This window comes from Coffea eugenioides, chromosome 1 (genome assembly GCF_003713205.1).
Source record: "Coffea eugenioides isolate CCC68of chromosome 1, Ceug_1.0, whole genome shotgun sequence".
NCBI classification, from domain to species: domain Eukaryota; kingdom Viridiplantae; phylum Streptophyta; class Magnoliopsida; order Gentianales; family Rubiaceae; genus Coffea; species Coffea eugenioides.
Genome location: NC_040035.1, coordinates 44,142,025 through 44,156,824, shown reverse-complemented (window position 1 = coordinate 44,156,824; position 14,800 = coordinate 44,142,025). Strand labels below are relative to the sequence as shown.

General features: G+C 35.7%; 2 protein-coding genes across 2 annotated transcripts; both read right to left on the bottom strand.

Annotated features, from left to right (window-relative positions):
• Positions 1-1,927: 1,927 nt before the first annotated feature.
• On the bottom strand, positions 1,928-3,120 carry LOC113764311 (fasciclin-like arabinogalactan protein 12). The gene has a single exon (XM_027308310.1). It carries the CDS (start codon positions 3,018-3,020, stop codon positions 2,289-2,291), a length of 732 nt encoding a protein of 243 aa, XP_027164111.1. The 5' UTR covers positions 3,021-3,120; the 3' UTR covers positions 1,928-2,288.
• A 5,703-nt stretch (positions 3,121-8,823) lies between these two features.
• On the bottom strand, positions 8,824-12,389 carry LOC113780487 (ABC transporter F family member 4). Its single transcript, XM_027326288.1, has 4 exons — positions 11,666-12,389; positions 9,646-9,730; positions 9,217-9,258; positions 8,824-9,111 (listed from the first exon to the last, which is right to left on the bottom strand). Exons 1-4 carry the CDS (start codon positions 12,278-12,280, stop codon positions 9,053-9,055), a joined length of 801 nt encoding a protein of 266 aa, XP_027182089.1. The 5' UTR covers positions 12,281-12,389; the 3' UTR covers positions 8,824-9,052.
• Positions 12,390-14,800: the final 2,411 nt, after the last annotated feature.

Genomic DNA, 14,800 nt, shown 5'->3' with positions numbered 1-14,800 from the left:
ACTTTACAAATTCAAGAACAAATTTGAAGATTTAGTATGTTATAGCTAAATTAATCTTTGTGCGTGTATTCAGATTATTGTTTTTAACATTTTGGATGCACTGGTAGAACAAATTGAACATAAACTCGATTAGTTTGAATTCCTTTCTCATTTTTCAAAAGGCTTCTCCTTCAAACAGCAATGAAAAGGATGAGATCATGATTGTGCAACCGAGATGCAAAGGTTAGCTTGTATTAGTCAATAAATGTTTTTAGTCCAACTTTTTGTAAATTAGCAACATCTTTATCATCCTATTCTACATGAGAGGGGGACTTTTTGGATATGCTATCCCATTCCACGGGGGAAGGGGAACTCAACTAGATTGTATGAGAATCAAAAGAGTGTTTTGGTACATTTAATTTTTCGGAATTTTTAACCGCAGGGTGTTGTATCTCAGGTGTGAGATTTAAACTCCTTACCTGCTTATCAAAGAGGGATTTTAAATCCCTTTTGATAGCCAACTTGTTTAAGACAAGTACATTTGTTTTTAGTTTATCCGAGCACTCGAAACTAGTCTCATTACTCTTTCCTATCTCAAACACGAACAAAAAATTATATAGATGTTGAAACAAATAGAAGAAAATGACTTTTTTTTTATATAAAAAAATAATAATAATAATAAAGTGCAGCCTAGCCTAGCCAAGCCACCCATGCACCAGTTTATTATTTTTCCAAAAATCATCACGGGCCTTTAATTTCCTTTGGATGCTTAATATTTTTGGGCCCAACTGTCTGAAATGCATTCCCCCCCCTCCCCTCTCCTTCAAGTTTGCATCCAAATTAGAGGTGGCAAAATGGACGGGATAGACGGGATTTACTTGGATTCCAACATGTAGTACAAAGTATAAGCATTCATCCAGAATTTCCCTAGACTTCAATAATTATGGCTCTGTTGGTTCCCCAGAGCCCTTTCTTTAATCCCTAGAAATGCACACACGGAATACTGGAAAAAACAATTCCATCAAAAACGAAAAAGAGAGAGAGAAAAAAAGAAGGGGGTCACGGGAGTTAGAAGCGAAGCATCCCATATGGTGGGCCATTATTACGAGTCTCAGTATATGGGCCCACAGTATTGGTGGGCCATGAGCATGCATTTTCCGTATGTGGATCCAGAGTATTATTGGGTCTGCATCCTACACTCGCGTCTCAAGGAAAGCCTGCCCCCTCCTTTTTCTTTCTTTCACTATTGATTAGTATTCTTTTTTCTTTTTTTTTTTTTGTCAATACTGGGAATGTCCCACCTTTTGTCAAACTAATTTTTCTGTGCCCGTGCACCGCGCCCCCTAAGGATACACGAGACGGTAGGAGAGTCAGAATCGACCACACGACCTGAGGCCTAATGAGGTTATCCCATATCCCTAATGATTAGTATTTATTGTTACATTTTTTGTTTGGTAAATAAGGAGAATTGAATAAACTTGCTTTTAGTATCTCTTTTAAAAGCGATTACAATTTCTTACCAAATGAGAGGGTTTCTTTAATTTCCTCCCCATTATAGTGTATTAGGAGTGTATAATCACATCAAATGTCTTATCTCAACTTTGCCACGAATCCACCGTCATAAAAAACTCAGAGTGTATTTGGATAGTAGATTATCCCGGTGATTTTGATTTTTTGGTATAGACCAAAAACCACATCTACACCTCATAATCGCCTATCCACAATGAGACAAAGCACTATTGCCCCCGTACCATCACTTAATTATTTATTATGAACTGAATTCATATATTTACTTTTAATACTCCTAGTTTTACGGCCGATTTTGATTATGCAAACAGCGAGCAGTTAAAATTTTGAATTAAGTAGAAGCCCCAAGTAAATTTAAGAACAGGACCAACTTTGGTATTTTATGATAACATATCCGATGAATTTAACTGGAATAAAGGAATAAAAACACAAATTTTTGCTGTATAATGCATGGTACATAGTCTCAAGATACACAAGCTGGAAGAAAATGAAAAAAAAAAAAGTGAAAAAAGAAAAGGAACAAAAAGTGTGAAAGACCCTAAACATAATCCAAAAATTGAATGATTTAATGTGCTACGTTAAGTTCAGAACTCCAAATAGCAAATGCGACCATATTCAATGCAATTATTAAAAAGACACATCAAGTTTCTTTTTTCTTTCTTTTTTTTTTTTCAATCTCGACCGTCGAATAGGACTCAGCAAAATCATGGAATGCCTTAAAACACGGACCCCACATCAGCACTCCCCACCTGATTCAATCACCACCGTCCACTTTTAACTCGTCACAACCAAACTGTAGCGAAAATCGCAGCTCCAAAACAAACGGCCATGCCATGCACGCGAAGCCCACTTGCATCGGACGACGGCGTATCATCGCCTGACGTGGGAGTATCAGCCGCTGACTTCTTCTTCTTATCCTCTCCAGATGTCGGAGCTGGGGCCAATGCCGGTGCCGGAGCACCAAATAAGCTCAAGGGCAGAAGCACTTTATCCACTTGATAAACAGCAAGTTGGTTGTCCGTATAGATTGTGTTGGCCACCGTGGCATCATCAACCCCAGTCGACACGTTCACTTGGTTGCCGGAGGTGGTCACGTTTAATGGGAATCGGGCCGAGCTGTCTCCGGCTTGAGTCCTTACTGGATTGCTAATAGTTTGGAACTGTGTCGCCGAGATAAATGAGGGTATAATGTGAAATTGGATAAGCTGGACTTTCTGTTGATCGGTTAAGGAGTTGAGGGTGCCGGATTTAAGACTTGAGAAGGCGTTATCGGCTGGAGCAAAAATGGTCAGTCCATTATTTGTATCGTTGAGTTGGCCATTGATCTGATCGCTGATTTGGGTGATTCTCATAAGCCGGATTAATGTAGTGAATTGACCGGCCTTTTCGAGGATTTTGGTGATGTTGGTTGGACCAGCTGGTGCTGGGGCGGCAGCCGGTTGAGCTAGGATGTCCGTGCATTGGAAGAGAACAACTGCTATGAATACAAGAGCTGATGAAATTTGATTCCTCATTGTTATGAAGTTTTGTTTGCAAATTTTGTGTGGTGAGACGGTGCCCTGCCCTATTGGCCTATGCCACTTGGGAAACAAAGAAAACAGGTTTGGTTTTTCTTGTAGAACTATGCTGGTCTCGTCGAGAGGAATGGAGGCTTTTATATGTAAAAAAGGAAAAGTAAACAGTCGTGTTTGGTGAGTTGGTGCATTGTTGTTTATTAGTTAGAAAAACAGTTTGCATCATATGAATATGAATGTTGGTGAGGCGTAGCAACTTTAGTTAGAGAAGCTAATGGAAGAAGCCTAGTTTTGAAGACTATTCATTTCGAATTGGAATGAACATGAGGTTGGAATCACTGCTTAGTCCATTATAGTTTGCTTAGAATTCAAGGAAAAACAGGAGGATCTCAACTCAACTCTCAAGTGGGGTGTATGGCAGAAAGTTTTTCTGTGATTGCTTCACTTCCACTTGTACGTATTACGCATATATGAGATTTCTTTCGCTGGCCTCAATTCAAACTTAGGATAGAAGTTGCCAATTTCAATTGTGTTGTTTCCATTTGGGGTCATCATCGAATTGGAAAGCATACTTTTGCTTGGTTAAGTTTGCCAAGCTTGTAGACAAATCAACTACAATGGAAACTTATATATATATATATGGAACTTGCGTTTATGTCCGCATGTAGATCTTCAAAGCAATAGCCAGGTTGTTAACGTAGGAGTATTAACTTAACTACATAGGATGTATTCCAGCACCCTAGCTGCTATCCTCTCTTGACTTCTGCCCCTTTTTACCAAAAGCGAGAAGCAGAAAACAATGTTCTACCGTTTTAATTGTTAACAATAAAATACATACCTTAATGATCACTAATCATTGACTATTGCTTTTAAAATAATTCATTTGATATACCCTACTGATAAACCAGCCACTTATGTTGTGGTACTCCAGCAGACATGGCCTAGTCTGTGTTCAATTTGATTAATCCATAACTAATTATAGCATCAAATATTAAATTGCTTCTTGCCTCTTATACTCACAGTAACCCATCTCGATTCTCAAATTCCATTGATTCGGGCAGAATGTTTTCTTTGGAAAATGAGGCAAGTTTTTCCTTTTGCATCTCCTTTTGGAAAATGGGGTAAGTTTATTATGGAGGCACCGTGACATACGTACAAAAGCCCTGTTTAAGATTGCGGCGGCTTGTAAAAAAACACTTCTGACACAAGTACCTTTAACAAAAGTACTTTTAAGTTATCAAAAACTGGGTTCCTTAAATTACGAAAAATTAATTAACAAATATCTTAAAAGTAATTTTAGTGCTTAAAAATGCCCTTTTTTTTTTTGTAAATGTACTGTATTCCCAAACGGAGCAAAAATCAAATTTTTACACGGTGTATGCTGATTGGAGTCCAATGGGGTAGTACTTCTGCCCCTGGTGTGGGTTTAGCTCGGGCATTGGAATTGAGCAATCTAATAATACCTTTCAAGATTTGGTTGAGGTCCAATGTTCTCAACTATCGGGAAGAACAGAGAAATCAAGACGTTTGCGTAGCCGACGACCTGGTAAGGTGTGGTTGAAAATTAGTGAAGTAGTTGATAGTTGATACATCGCAACCGAATTGATCTAAAGCTTTCTAAGCAAAGAGGAGAAAGAAAGATAAGTTCCACCTTTTGATCAAATCAGCTTTCATGCATCCACCATAGAATGATGGAAGTTGCTCCAAACAAGACGAAAATGCTTTGACTTGCTAGAGCAAATTCAAAAGATTGAGCTGACTGAACAGCCATTTGAAGGAGTAATTGTTATTATAGCAATTAATTAACTATACAAACTACAATATGTATCCAAGTTACTTTCAAAGGTTAAAGCTCTGAATGTTGTTCGTGTAACCAAAAAGTTAAAATGCTTTTCTAACGAGGTTAACGTTACTACGTTCTAACCAATCTACCATGTATATATACACATTAACAATTATTACTTTTTCTTACATTTATACACTTTTCCTATTAATTCTCTTGCAATTATATGTTTTCTCTAATTAATTTTACATTTCTAAAAATTTAACATCTGAAATACTTTTCAACGAATGCCCATAGGACACCCGTTAAACAGATCGAAAGTTAAAACAAAGAGAAGATAGAATTCGAACCAGGGTAGACCGTAGACTAATATAAAATTTTGCCAACAGCAAATGGCATAATCTTTAAGGACAAATGGTGGAAATACTAACTCAGAACCATACAAATCCTCATTAAGAATGTCTGCTAAATTGGGAAGAAAAAGTAATGGTACATTTGTACCTTATTCTGCCTCGTGCATACCTAGTACTTATTACACTGTTACTTTATTTAATCTTCATTTTGACATGGATTAGTCGCATCACTAACCAAATTAGCCACTGTATAAGACATTCATTTGCCTTTAAGGGTAAAATTACGAATTCTAGCTCTATTTACAATTCCATAAAGAATATTTAGCAAAGAACATATTTGCTAGTCATAATACATATAATCGAAGCTAAATCAATTAAGTAACCCTACAACTTGAAAATAAGAAAGCATGTTGTCTTAAATACTAGCTAGTTCAGTACCATTTCATGATAAGGGTCCAAAATAAAAATATCTTCAAGTCCAGAATTACAAAAATTAAACCCGGAAATGCACCTCTTCCATGACTAAGAAAAAGTGATATATCAAGGCTGCAAGAGTTGGCAATCATGTAAAGAGGGATTATTCATAAATTCATCAGCGCCAAAAGCAGCTGCAGCATAGCGTGGATCATTCTTTGAGGACTTAGCTTCACCTTCTGCATCATTCTTTGAGGACTTAGCTTCACCTTCTGCTTCTGAAGCCCTTGTAGTACTAGTATTAGCACCAGCGGGCTCCTCATCGTTACCACCCTGCTGGTCATCACGTTCCAAGTCTTTCAAAATCTGAAGATTATTCCTTCGAGACATCATCTCAAAGGTAAGCAGATTCATGTTCTGCAAAAACCCAAACACATGCCTGGATATGATATATAACTGAGAAATTCACAACCATCAAATTTTTTTTTTACATAATCTAGAGAGACAATCTACTTGCCTGTAGGAGAGACATTAACTTCAAGCCTGAAACGGCGTCTAGAGCTGAAGGCAGCGAAGAAGATTCAGACTCCACTGGAGAATAATCCAGGCCTGTTCTCTGGATGATACCTGCACACCATTTGCTGTTTTCTGCCTCTTCGGCCAACGAGATGCTCTTGGGTTGGAAGGTTCTTCAGGAGCTCCTGGGTTTTGCGGGCTAGAGCTGGATGGATCCTTTGTCGCTGCTGTCGTTCTTTCATGGCACGAGCCTCTATAGAGGCCCAATCAGCTGGAGGGCCTATAGATGCCACATTAACTTTTAACTACCTCCTCAAATAAATATTTAATCCCTTAGCCTAGATTTTTTTTTCTTTGTAAATAGAAAAGATTATTTCATTACACTTAAATGAAATTTATATTAATGACAATCATTACTTGAAATTTATATTATCTAGAGAGAGAGAGAGAGAGAGAGAAAACTTGTATAAAGAAAAAAAAAACTTCGTGATTAGAGAATTGTATAGAATAGGCAATTGTATATAAAAAAAAAAACTTTTACAAGGAAACTCCAATAGGGAGAAAACTCTCACAAAAATTCTATAGAGGGAGGGAGAGAGAAAACTTGTATAAAGAGAAAAAAAGTTTCGTAATTAGAGAATTGTATAGAATAGGCAATATCAAATGTCGACCTCTAATGAATAGAAAATTTTATAGAATAGGCAATATAAAATATCAACCTCTAATAAAATATCGCAATTAGAAAAAGATGTATAAGGTAAAAAAAAAATAAAAGCACTTCTAATCTAATTAGAAAATTATAGTATGAAATAGCCAATGCCAAATGTCAACCACGAAAAATTGTGTGAAATAAGGCATGGGTATTAGGGCTTTAGTTCCACATTAATGGAAAGGGCTTTTACACACTACTTCTCCGCGAACTTAGACTACGGGTGGGGCCAAGATGCCTTAAGGGGGTGACCCCCTCTTAACCAGAATCGGGTACTACGGTTGCCACTCTTAACCCAACTCTTAGAAGTTCCTACAACCGTTCATGCCGCTGGTCCGATACTACCGCTCATTCTGTAGGGTTGCCTACAAATGTAGGGATTTGAATTCTTGACCTATAATTTGGACGCACTTAACTTACAATCTCCCATGGGTAATCGGTCAAGATTAATGGGAGGAAATTGATATTGCTTTTTTTAATGTTCTGATACTATAGCACCACATTGAATTTTCAAAACACAAAAAAAAAAAAAGAGATAAAGGTTATTTAGTCACAACCTAAGAAATAATCATCGGCTGATGATTATTATTATTATTATTAAATATTGGTTTATTTTATTACATGTCCTAGGACACAAGATAAGTACGCAAAAAATAAACAAAAGAAGAGGTAGGTCCAGTAAAAAAATTTCATGTCATACCTCGCCCCTTAATTTGCATGGAAATTTTATTTTACATGCAATGACTAATTTACCCCATATTTTATCTAAGGTCACGGCATCGAGTAACCCTTATATTATATATATATATATAATCAAAGTGATGGGCATTTTTGTCTTATCATGTGACTCAAGAGCCAAATATGATCTAATAACAAAAAGTTTTTTTTTTTTAAAAAAGTAAGGAAATAGACTCCCTTCTCATTATTTATAATCACCAAATTATGCAAATTTAATTAATGAAGGACAAGAAATCCGAGGCCTGGTTTAATGGCATCACCCTTCATGGTGGCATCATAACTTATTAAGATTTATGCTTAAGTGTTTGGCAAGGAGATTATTTTAAATATTGTTTGAAATATTTATTATGACATTTTTTATGATGTGATGTATATAACATAAAAAATTATCAAAAAATAAAAAAAAATTGAAAAGCATGTTTGTGATGCAACGAAGTACTAATATTTTTTTTTAACAAATAATGCCTATCCAATCACAACAAATATATATATATATATATATATATATTTACAAATAATGCTTATCCAAACACACTATTTAAGGGTTTTCTCCAAATATAGATAAAAACAAAATGGGAAAAAAAACTAGTTAATTGTTCTTTTGGCATATTTCAAATCTTGCATCAGCATGAGTATGAGAGAAACACCATATAATTTAAGATTTGTTTTTCTTTTGAAAATGTTATTTATTCGCCATATAGAGAAACACCATATACTTCTTTTTTTTGTTATTTGCACTCCCATTATCATTTTTATTATATAATTTTGCATTTATTAAACTATATAACATAACAAATGATGCAAATAACATTTCCCCTTTCTTTATCTGTTTTTCCCCATTTTTTCATCAATGGACCTTAGGCAGCCTACGCATAATCTTGAAATACTACTACCATTTTGGCTCTGAACCAGGGAAAACGCCTAAACGTCCCCACACTTCCCCACCCCACCCCACCCCATACAAAAACAAAACAACAACAACAACAACAACAACCCACACGCACAATCCTAGCTAACAGGAATGGTATCCAACTAAAGTTATACAGAGGGAGTTGGAGAAAAACAGGCTCATCTAGACTACAAATGTGCACTGTCAACAGGTCGGTGAGGGATTTCAAAACCCTACTAGTAGCCAATTTGCCTTTGACAAGTAAGTAGAAAAATGCCAAAACCATTTCTTTGCTTTCCGCTGCCAATGGTGGAAGCTGAAATCTTAATTCTTCCCCCATGAACTAGGTCGCAATCCACAAATGCATCAGTTAAACTAACTACACTTGTATCAACCAAATATGAAAAATTTTAGGGCATACAAGTACAAGCGTAAAACAAAATCCTATACGATAAAACTTAGCATGTATACAGAAAAAAAAAAAGAAAAAAGAGCAAATTGAAAATTGCTCTGAATGTTAAAGGAAGCATGTTTAAGCTCGAACAAGCTTAAAACTTCTTCCGCGAAAACTCTTGGTTACTGAAAACTTTTCCAATTAGCTTGCACAAAAATTTCCAATTTCTTGCCAGCTCATTTGTCAGACACTTCAGCCAAAGCATCCTCGGCTTTCACCCTTTGAGGAATGATATCTAAAGGCATAACACCAATTATGAACTATGAACGTAAACCTGAATAAACTACATGCTACTATAGGATGCTAGAACAATTTTCATTAAGGAAACAGTAGCAGATACCTGAGAGGAAGTCAAATCTCTTCCTTTTTGAAACTACAGAAGCTGAGACAACAGAAAGGAGCTCTACGTTAGAATACAACAGATTTGGAAAGGCCTAATAAATTTACTAGCCGCAAGTTTGTGTCTAATTACCAACTTCAATAGCTAGCCATATGTTTACGAGTATTTAAGTGTTTAAAAACCAAGTGCTGTAAAGGATGATACAAAACCTAAATCTTCCATTTAGGGTAAGAGAATTTAGCATCCAGTCCGATGTAAAGAAACCATTTTCACGGTAAAGCAGTCTGAATGATTCAATATGCTGCTATAAATCGACTACTCCAAAACGTTAAACCATTATAACAAAATTTTGACTACAACTGCAAAGAAATAACTAAATATGATAGCATGCACGATTACATGTGACCTTCGAATGCAACGAGAGCTTACCTAGGTGGTCATAAGAAACTTGTTTCTTGTGATCAAGGAAAGCACAAGCATATGCTTCCCTGCAGTACAATTCGAGAAATTTCTCCTGCAGCAGCAATCTAACGTAAATAACGAGACTTGACCAGACAATACATGTACAATACATTTTACATATTAATAGCACAACGGCAACATAAATGTTCCATAAGGTGTAATTCTCCAAAGTAAAGATCCAAATATCATATAATGTGGCATAGGCTCCAAAGCAAATGTAGCATAAGGTAGTATTTCAGATGAGGTTTACAGAAGCATCTTTTATCAGAAAATTCAATCGCAATTCTGCAACATAATATCACAGCAAGTGGAAAGGACCCAGTGCACAAGGTTTTAACCATTCTGAAGTCTAGATAGAGGCTAAGCTTAAGCAGTATAAAATGTGGGATGAAGCTACTACCATACCCAACATATGTAACAACCAATGATATATGCTGTTTGTATAGTTCAAAAGCTGATGGAAATGGACAAAAAGCAAAGGAACGTTCTGTAGTTCTGAAAATATCTCAAAAAGGAACATGTGAATTTGACAAAGTATTGAGGAATCTGATAGACAGCTGTCTTTTCTCTTGCTATCATAAGAGCAACAAGATAATTTCATCTTCCGAGCACTAAATGTCTCCATGAACAAGAAGGGAGGTCATTTTCTATAAGGATTGCATATCCTACAACCAAAATTGTAGCAGTTGGTAAATGACATATAAGAATCGACCCTACCAGTTAAAAGATTTTGTTCATTGTTTTGGGCAGGGTGGGGCCCCTGGGGGGGTGGGGGGGGGGAGCAGCGAGCATCTCCTCATTTTTCATAAGGCAGATTATAGTTATGGGCAATGACTGTACAGTTGCTTTTTTATGAATATCCCCTCAATGCAGGTGATCAAACGCAGGCAGAATACATCATCTGGGCTTAGGAAAAATCATCTTGCCAAAAAGTTATTCAGCAAATGTGACAGAATTACCTTTCTTAAATTTTATTCATAGTGTGATATCTTTCCCCATATAGATATCTTCCCTTTCCAATGTACAGCACTTTTCCTCTAACTTAGCAATAGAAAATAGCACTTCCCATACTTCAGTCACAGGTTCTCCTAACCATTAACATCAAACACTAATAACCAAGACTCCACTGCCCCATTAACTGATATTTGAATCAAATTTTGAGTTGTTCAAGTCTAGCATATCAATTTGTCTGTGCAAAAAGTCTTCCATCTATATAATCAACATAGGTTATGCTAGTCATTACCAAAATATAACCAATACCTGAACAGAAAGCTACTTGTTAAAAACCAAGCGTCTACAAATTTGGTGATTTTGAGAAACTTTTACTCATCAAACACCATTTAGAATCCAATATGTCCACCTCAATCATCATGACCTATTCGTTTTTTCGAAAAAGACTAATACGAATTTTAGTAGCATCACTATTTTGTTCAAATGCACCTACAAAACAATCTCTTAGAAGCCATCTTAAACTAGTTTGCAACCAACTACTCTTGAACCATGCATCAGGAAACTTTTGAGTATCAACACAACGTTACTGAAATTGTGTTTAAAAAAAAAAAAAAAACAATTGGTGCCCTTACACCACACTACCAGATTTCAGTGCGTCACATTGAACTAATACTGAATAATACGAGATCATAGACTATATGTGTGTTATCAAATCCCACATGCCACCACTCAAACGTACCTAAATAGAATAGCATGCAATTACCAGGATCACTAATTAATCCCGAAGAAATACTCAACAAAAATGGAAAACAAAAACCCCAAAACAATAAACTAAAGTACAACAGTTTGAGATAGTAACATACTTTGTAATCAGCAAGTCAAAGAATCCATATTATATCAATTCAACAGACTAGCTATTAGTGCTATGCAATGTTGAATTCCTAAAGTTAAAAACTAAATTTACTAATAAACAGATAAAGAAACACATACTAAAAACAATCAAAATCAAAATAAGGGAATTTTACAGAATCTTTACCGAAGCTTTATTTGCCAAGAATATAGCCTCCTGAGCCAACCTGGCACTGGCATCGTGATCCTTCATTATTTTTTGTATCCTGTTCATGGGAAATTTGCACTGGGGCCCTTCTTCCCGCTCGTTTTCATCATCTCCCTCTTCCACCGCGACCATATTCTTCTTCTTCTTCGAATTCTTCATCTCTTTCTTCCCACTACTCTCCTGCTCCCTCTCCTCCTCTTCCGCCACAGCTTTCTTTTTTCCTTTACTTTTCTTCTTCTCAACTTCCTTCGGAGTACTACTACTACCAGCGCCACCACTTTTCTTATTTTTCATCAACCCACTTTTCCCAATTTTCCCCCATTCCTTTACAGCAATCTGGGAAGCGACCTTCTCTTCAAACAATAAGCGAATATCCTCGTCGTCGCTGTCCTCTTTTGCTCCTTTTTTCGCTTTCTTCGTAACAACTTTTTTCCCCCGTTCTGGCTTGGAGCTCGACGACTCCAAAATCAAAACCTCTTGCTCCTCCTTCTCCTCCTCCTCATCTCTGTTCTTCCTTTTTGGGGCAGATGGGTTTTCGGGTTTAGACAATTTTTTGCTCCGAGTTCCATTAGAAATACTTCTCTTCCCCACCATTGTTGGGAAAACTTGTTATGGTACACAAGCTACGGGTTCGAATTGAGTTGAACCCACTTCGGAGAAGGCCTGAATGTATCAAAATCGAACAAATAAAAAGGCCAGTGTGGGCGGGGCGGATGGATGGTTGGGGAGTTTGGGCGGGGTTCAAATAGGACAATAGGGGACCCGCCCAGAAAGGGCAGAGTTTAATGTGTAGTAGTATATTGCTTTCATTCATTAGTTAACTTTCTTTTAACAATCCTTTTTGGTTTCATTAATGAGATTTAGAATTAGAATCATTTGTTTTCATAACTTACCATAGTAAACCCTTGACTTATATCTTTAGTTCTCCTTAATTATATTTCTACTTCTAGTGTTTAATTTTCTGATGATAGCATTTATGACTTATTGTTTGTACATGAATCTATAATATGTTAAGAAAATCCTAATTGGTGAAAATTTTCAAGTATCCTTAGAAGGGGAAAAAGTTAATAGAGAATATCGATCACGACACATTTAATTTTCTAATAATCCGATAACATGTGGTAATTCTCTACCGGTAATTTTCCGAGTAGCAAGAATTCCTTTATTTTTTGGATAAAATGCCAGAAACAATTTTGTTTAATATTGTTTGAATCATAGATTAGCTGATAAAATGCAATAACTAATAATAATGCATTGAAATCATGTTCAAGTGTCAGATAAAAGATTTTGCTATAAGCACAAATACAAAGGACAAATCTCGTGGTAATAGGGTGAAAGATCGAAAATCTGAAGCACTTTCCCTATTCAACGCATACATACTTAACCTAAAGATTTGTTACCTTCGATTTTGCAGAGTAAGTTGCATGCATTTGTTTGTGACTCATTAAGATATCGTTATTACTCAATATTTTTTTTTACAATGAGTGCTGTATTTCTTTTATCTTATTTCATTAGTAAGATATTTGATTACTTTTTTGCAATAATTTATATGAAAAGAGATCCATGTATATAGAGCTATAAAGAAGTCATTTTAGGGGTGCTTGTTTCACAGATTGGAATCGGAAATGGAAATGGAATCATAGACTCTGATTTTGGAATTAAATTTTTCATGCCAATATCTAGTTTGGTTCACACATTGGAATTAGCATCATTCCAATTCCTGATGCTTGGTTTGATGAGTGTTTTGGAATTAAATGCAATTAAATTCCAAATTTACCCCTGATATAACAATTCTTATAAAACAAAGGGATAATTGCAGAAACTAGTAGGTTTTATATTTAACAAAAATATGAGACTTTGTAGATTTTGAAGTTTAAGGAAGGGATATTTGAAGTTTAACGACCGTTATACAACTTTCAAAACAAACAAATTCATTCTAAATTTTTTTTTTGGATAATTTCATAAACCAAATCACGGTCACTTTCACAAAAGTCATATTTTCTCATAAAAGATCAGTTTTTTATGACTTTCCTCCATTATAAGAACAGAGTACCCATTTTTTCATAAACAAATAAATTATAGGATAAAATAAAAATAAACCCGTTTTCCAATAAAACACCAGTTCTTTATGGCTTTCCTCCATTATAAGAACAGAGTACTCATTTTTTCATAAACAAATTTATTTATCGGATAAAATAAAAATAAACCTGTTCTCCAATAAAACACCAACCCTTTATGACTTTAGAATGAAGGGTTAAAATATCGTTGTCTCTATCACCATCAACTTTTGACTCCCTACTTCTTCCATCCCACCCAACACCAGAACGAAAAAGATTTCACAAAAAATCAAATCTTGCATGAAATGATCAACTATAAAGCTTTATTAATATGCCAACCGCAACTATGTTCAAATGCTATACTGAGCAGGTTCTTAATATACAAAGAACAATTCGTACTAAAATCTCACAATTAATTCACAGCAAGTCATTTTTCCTGCACTGAACAAGACCCCTGAAGCGAAGATCTTTAGGTTGAGGTTCTTAATATACTGAGCAGATTCTTAATATACAAAGAACAATTCGTACTCAAATCCACAATTAATTCACAGCAAATCATCCTTCTTGCACTGAACAAGACCCCTGAAACGAAAATCACAAACCCCTTGGATTTGGGTTGTGGGTTTTCTTCAATTTTTCTTAGAGATCTTTCTGGTGGAAATCTTGTTGAACAATTTGCCCACTGAAGATATTTGCCCACTATTAATCCATTTAGATCTACTTTAAATCTTTTTTTTTCAAAACATTTTGGATTACAGATGAAGACTATATGATGAAGAAGAAGAGATAGGAAATCTAACGAAGAAGAAGAACAGAAGATGCGGCATGTGATGGAGAGAAAGAGAGTGTAGGTCCGTCATAAATGTTGTCTGAGGGAATAAGTAGAGGGTTTTGTCCAAAACCTCCCAAATTGCTCGGGAATGGGATAAGTCCAATTTTTTAGAAATGATTCAAAAATTTGCATTCCAATAAACTTAACCCAAGCAATAAATAAGAGGTTCATTCATTTCTGTGATTCCCAATCCCTTGCTATTAGAGTTTCTAATAGCTTTACAAA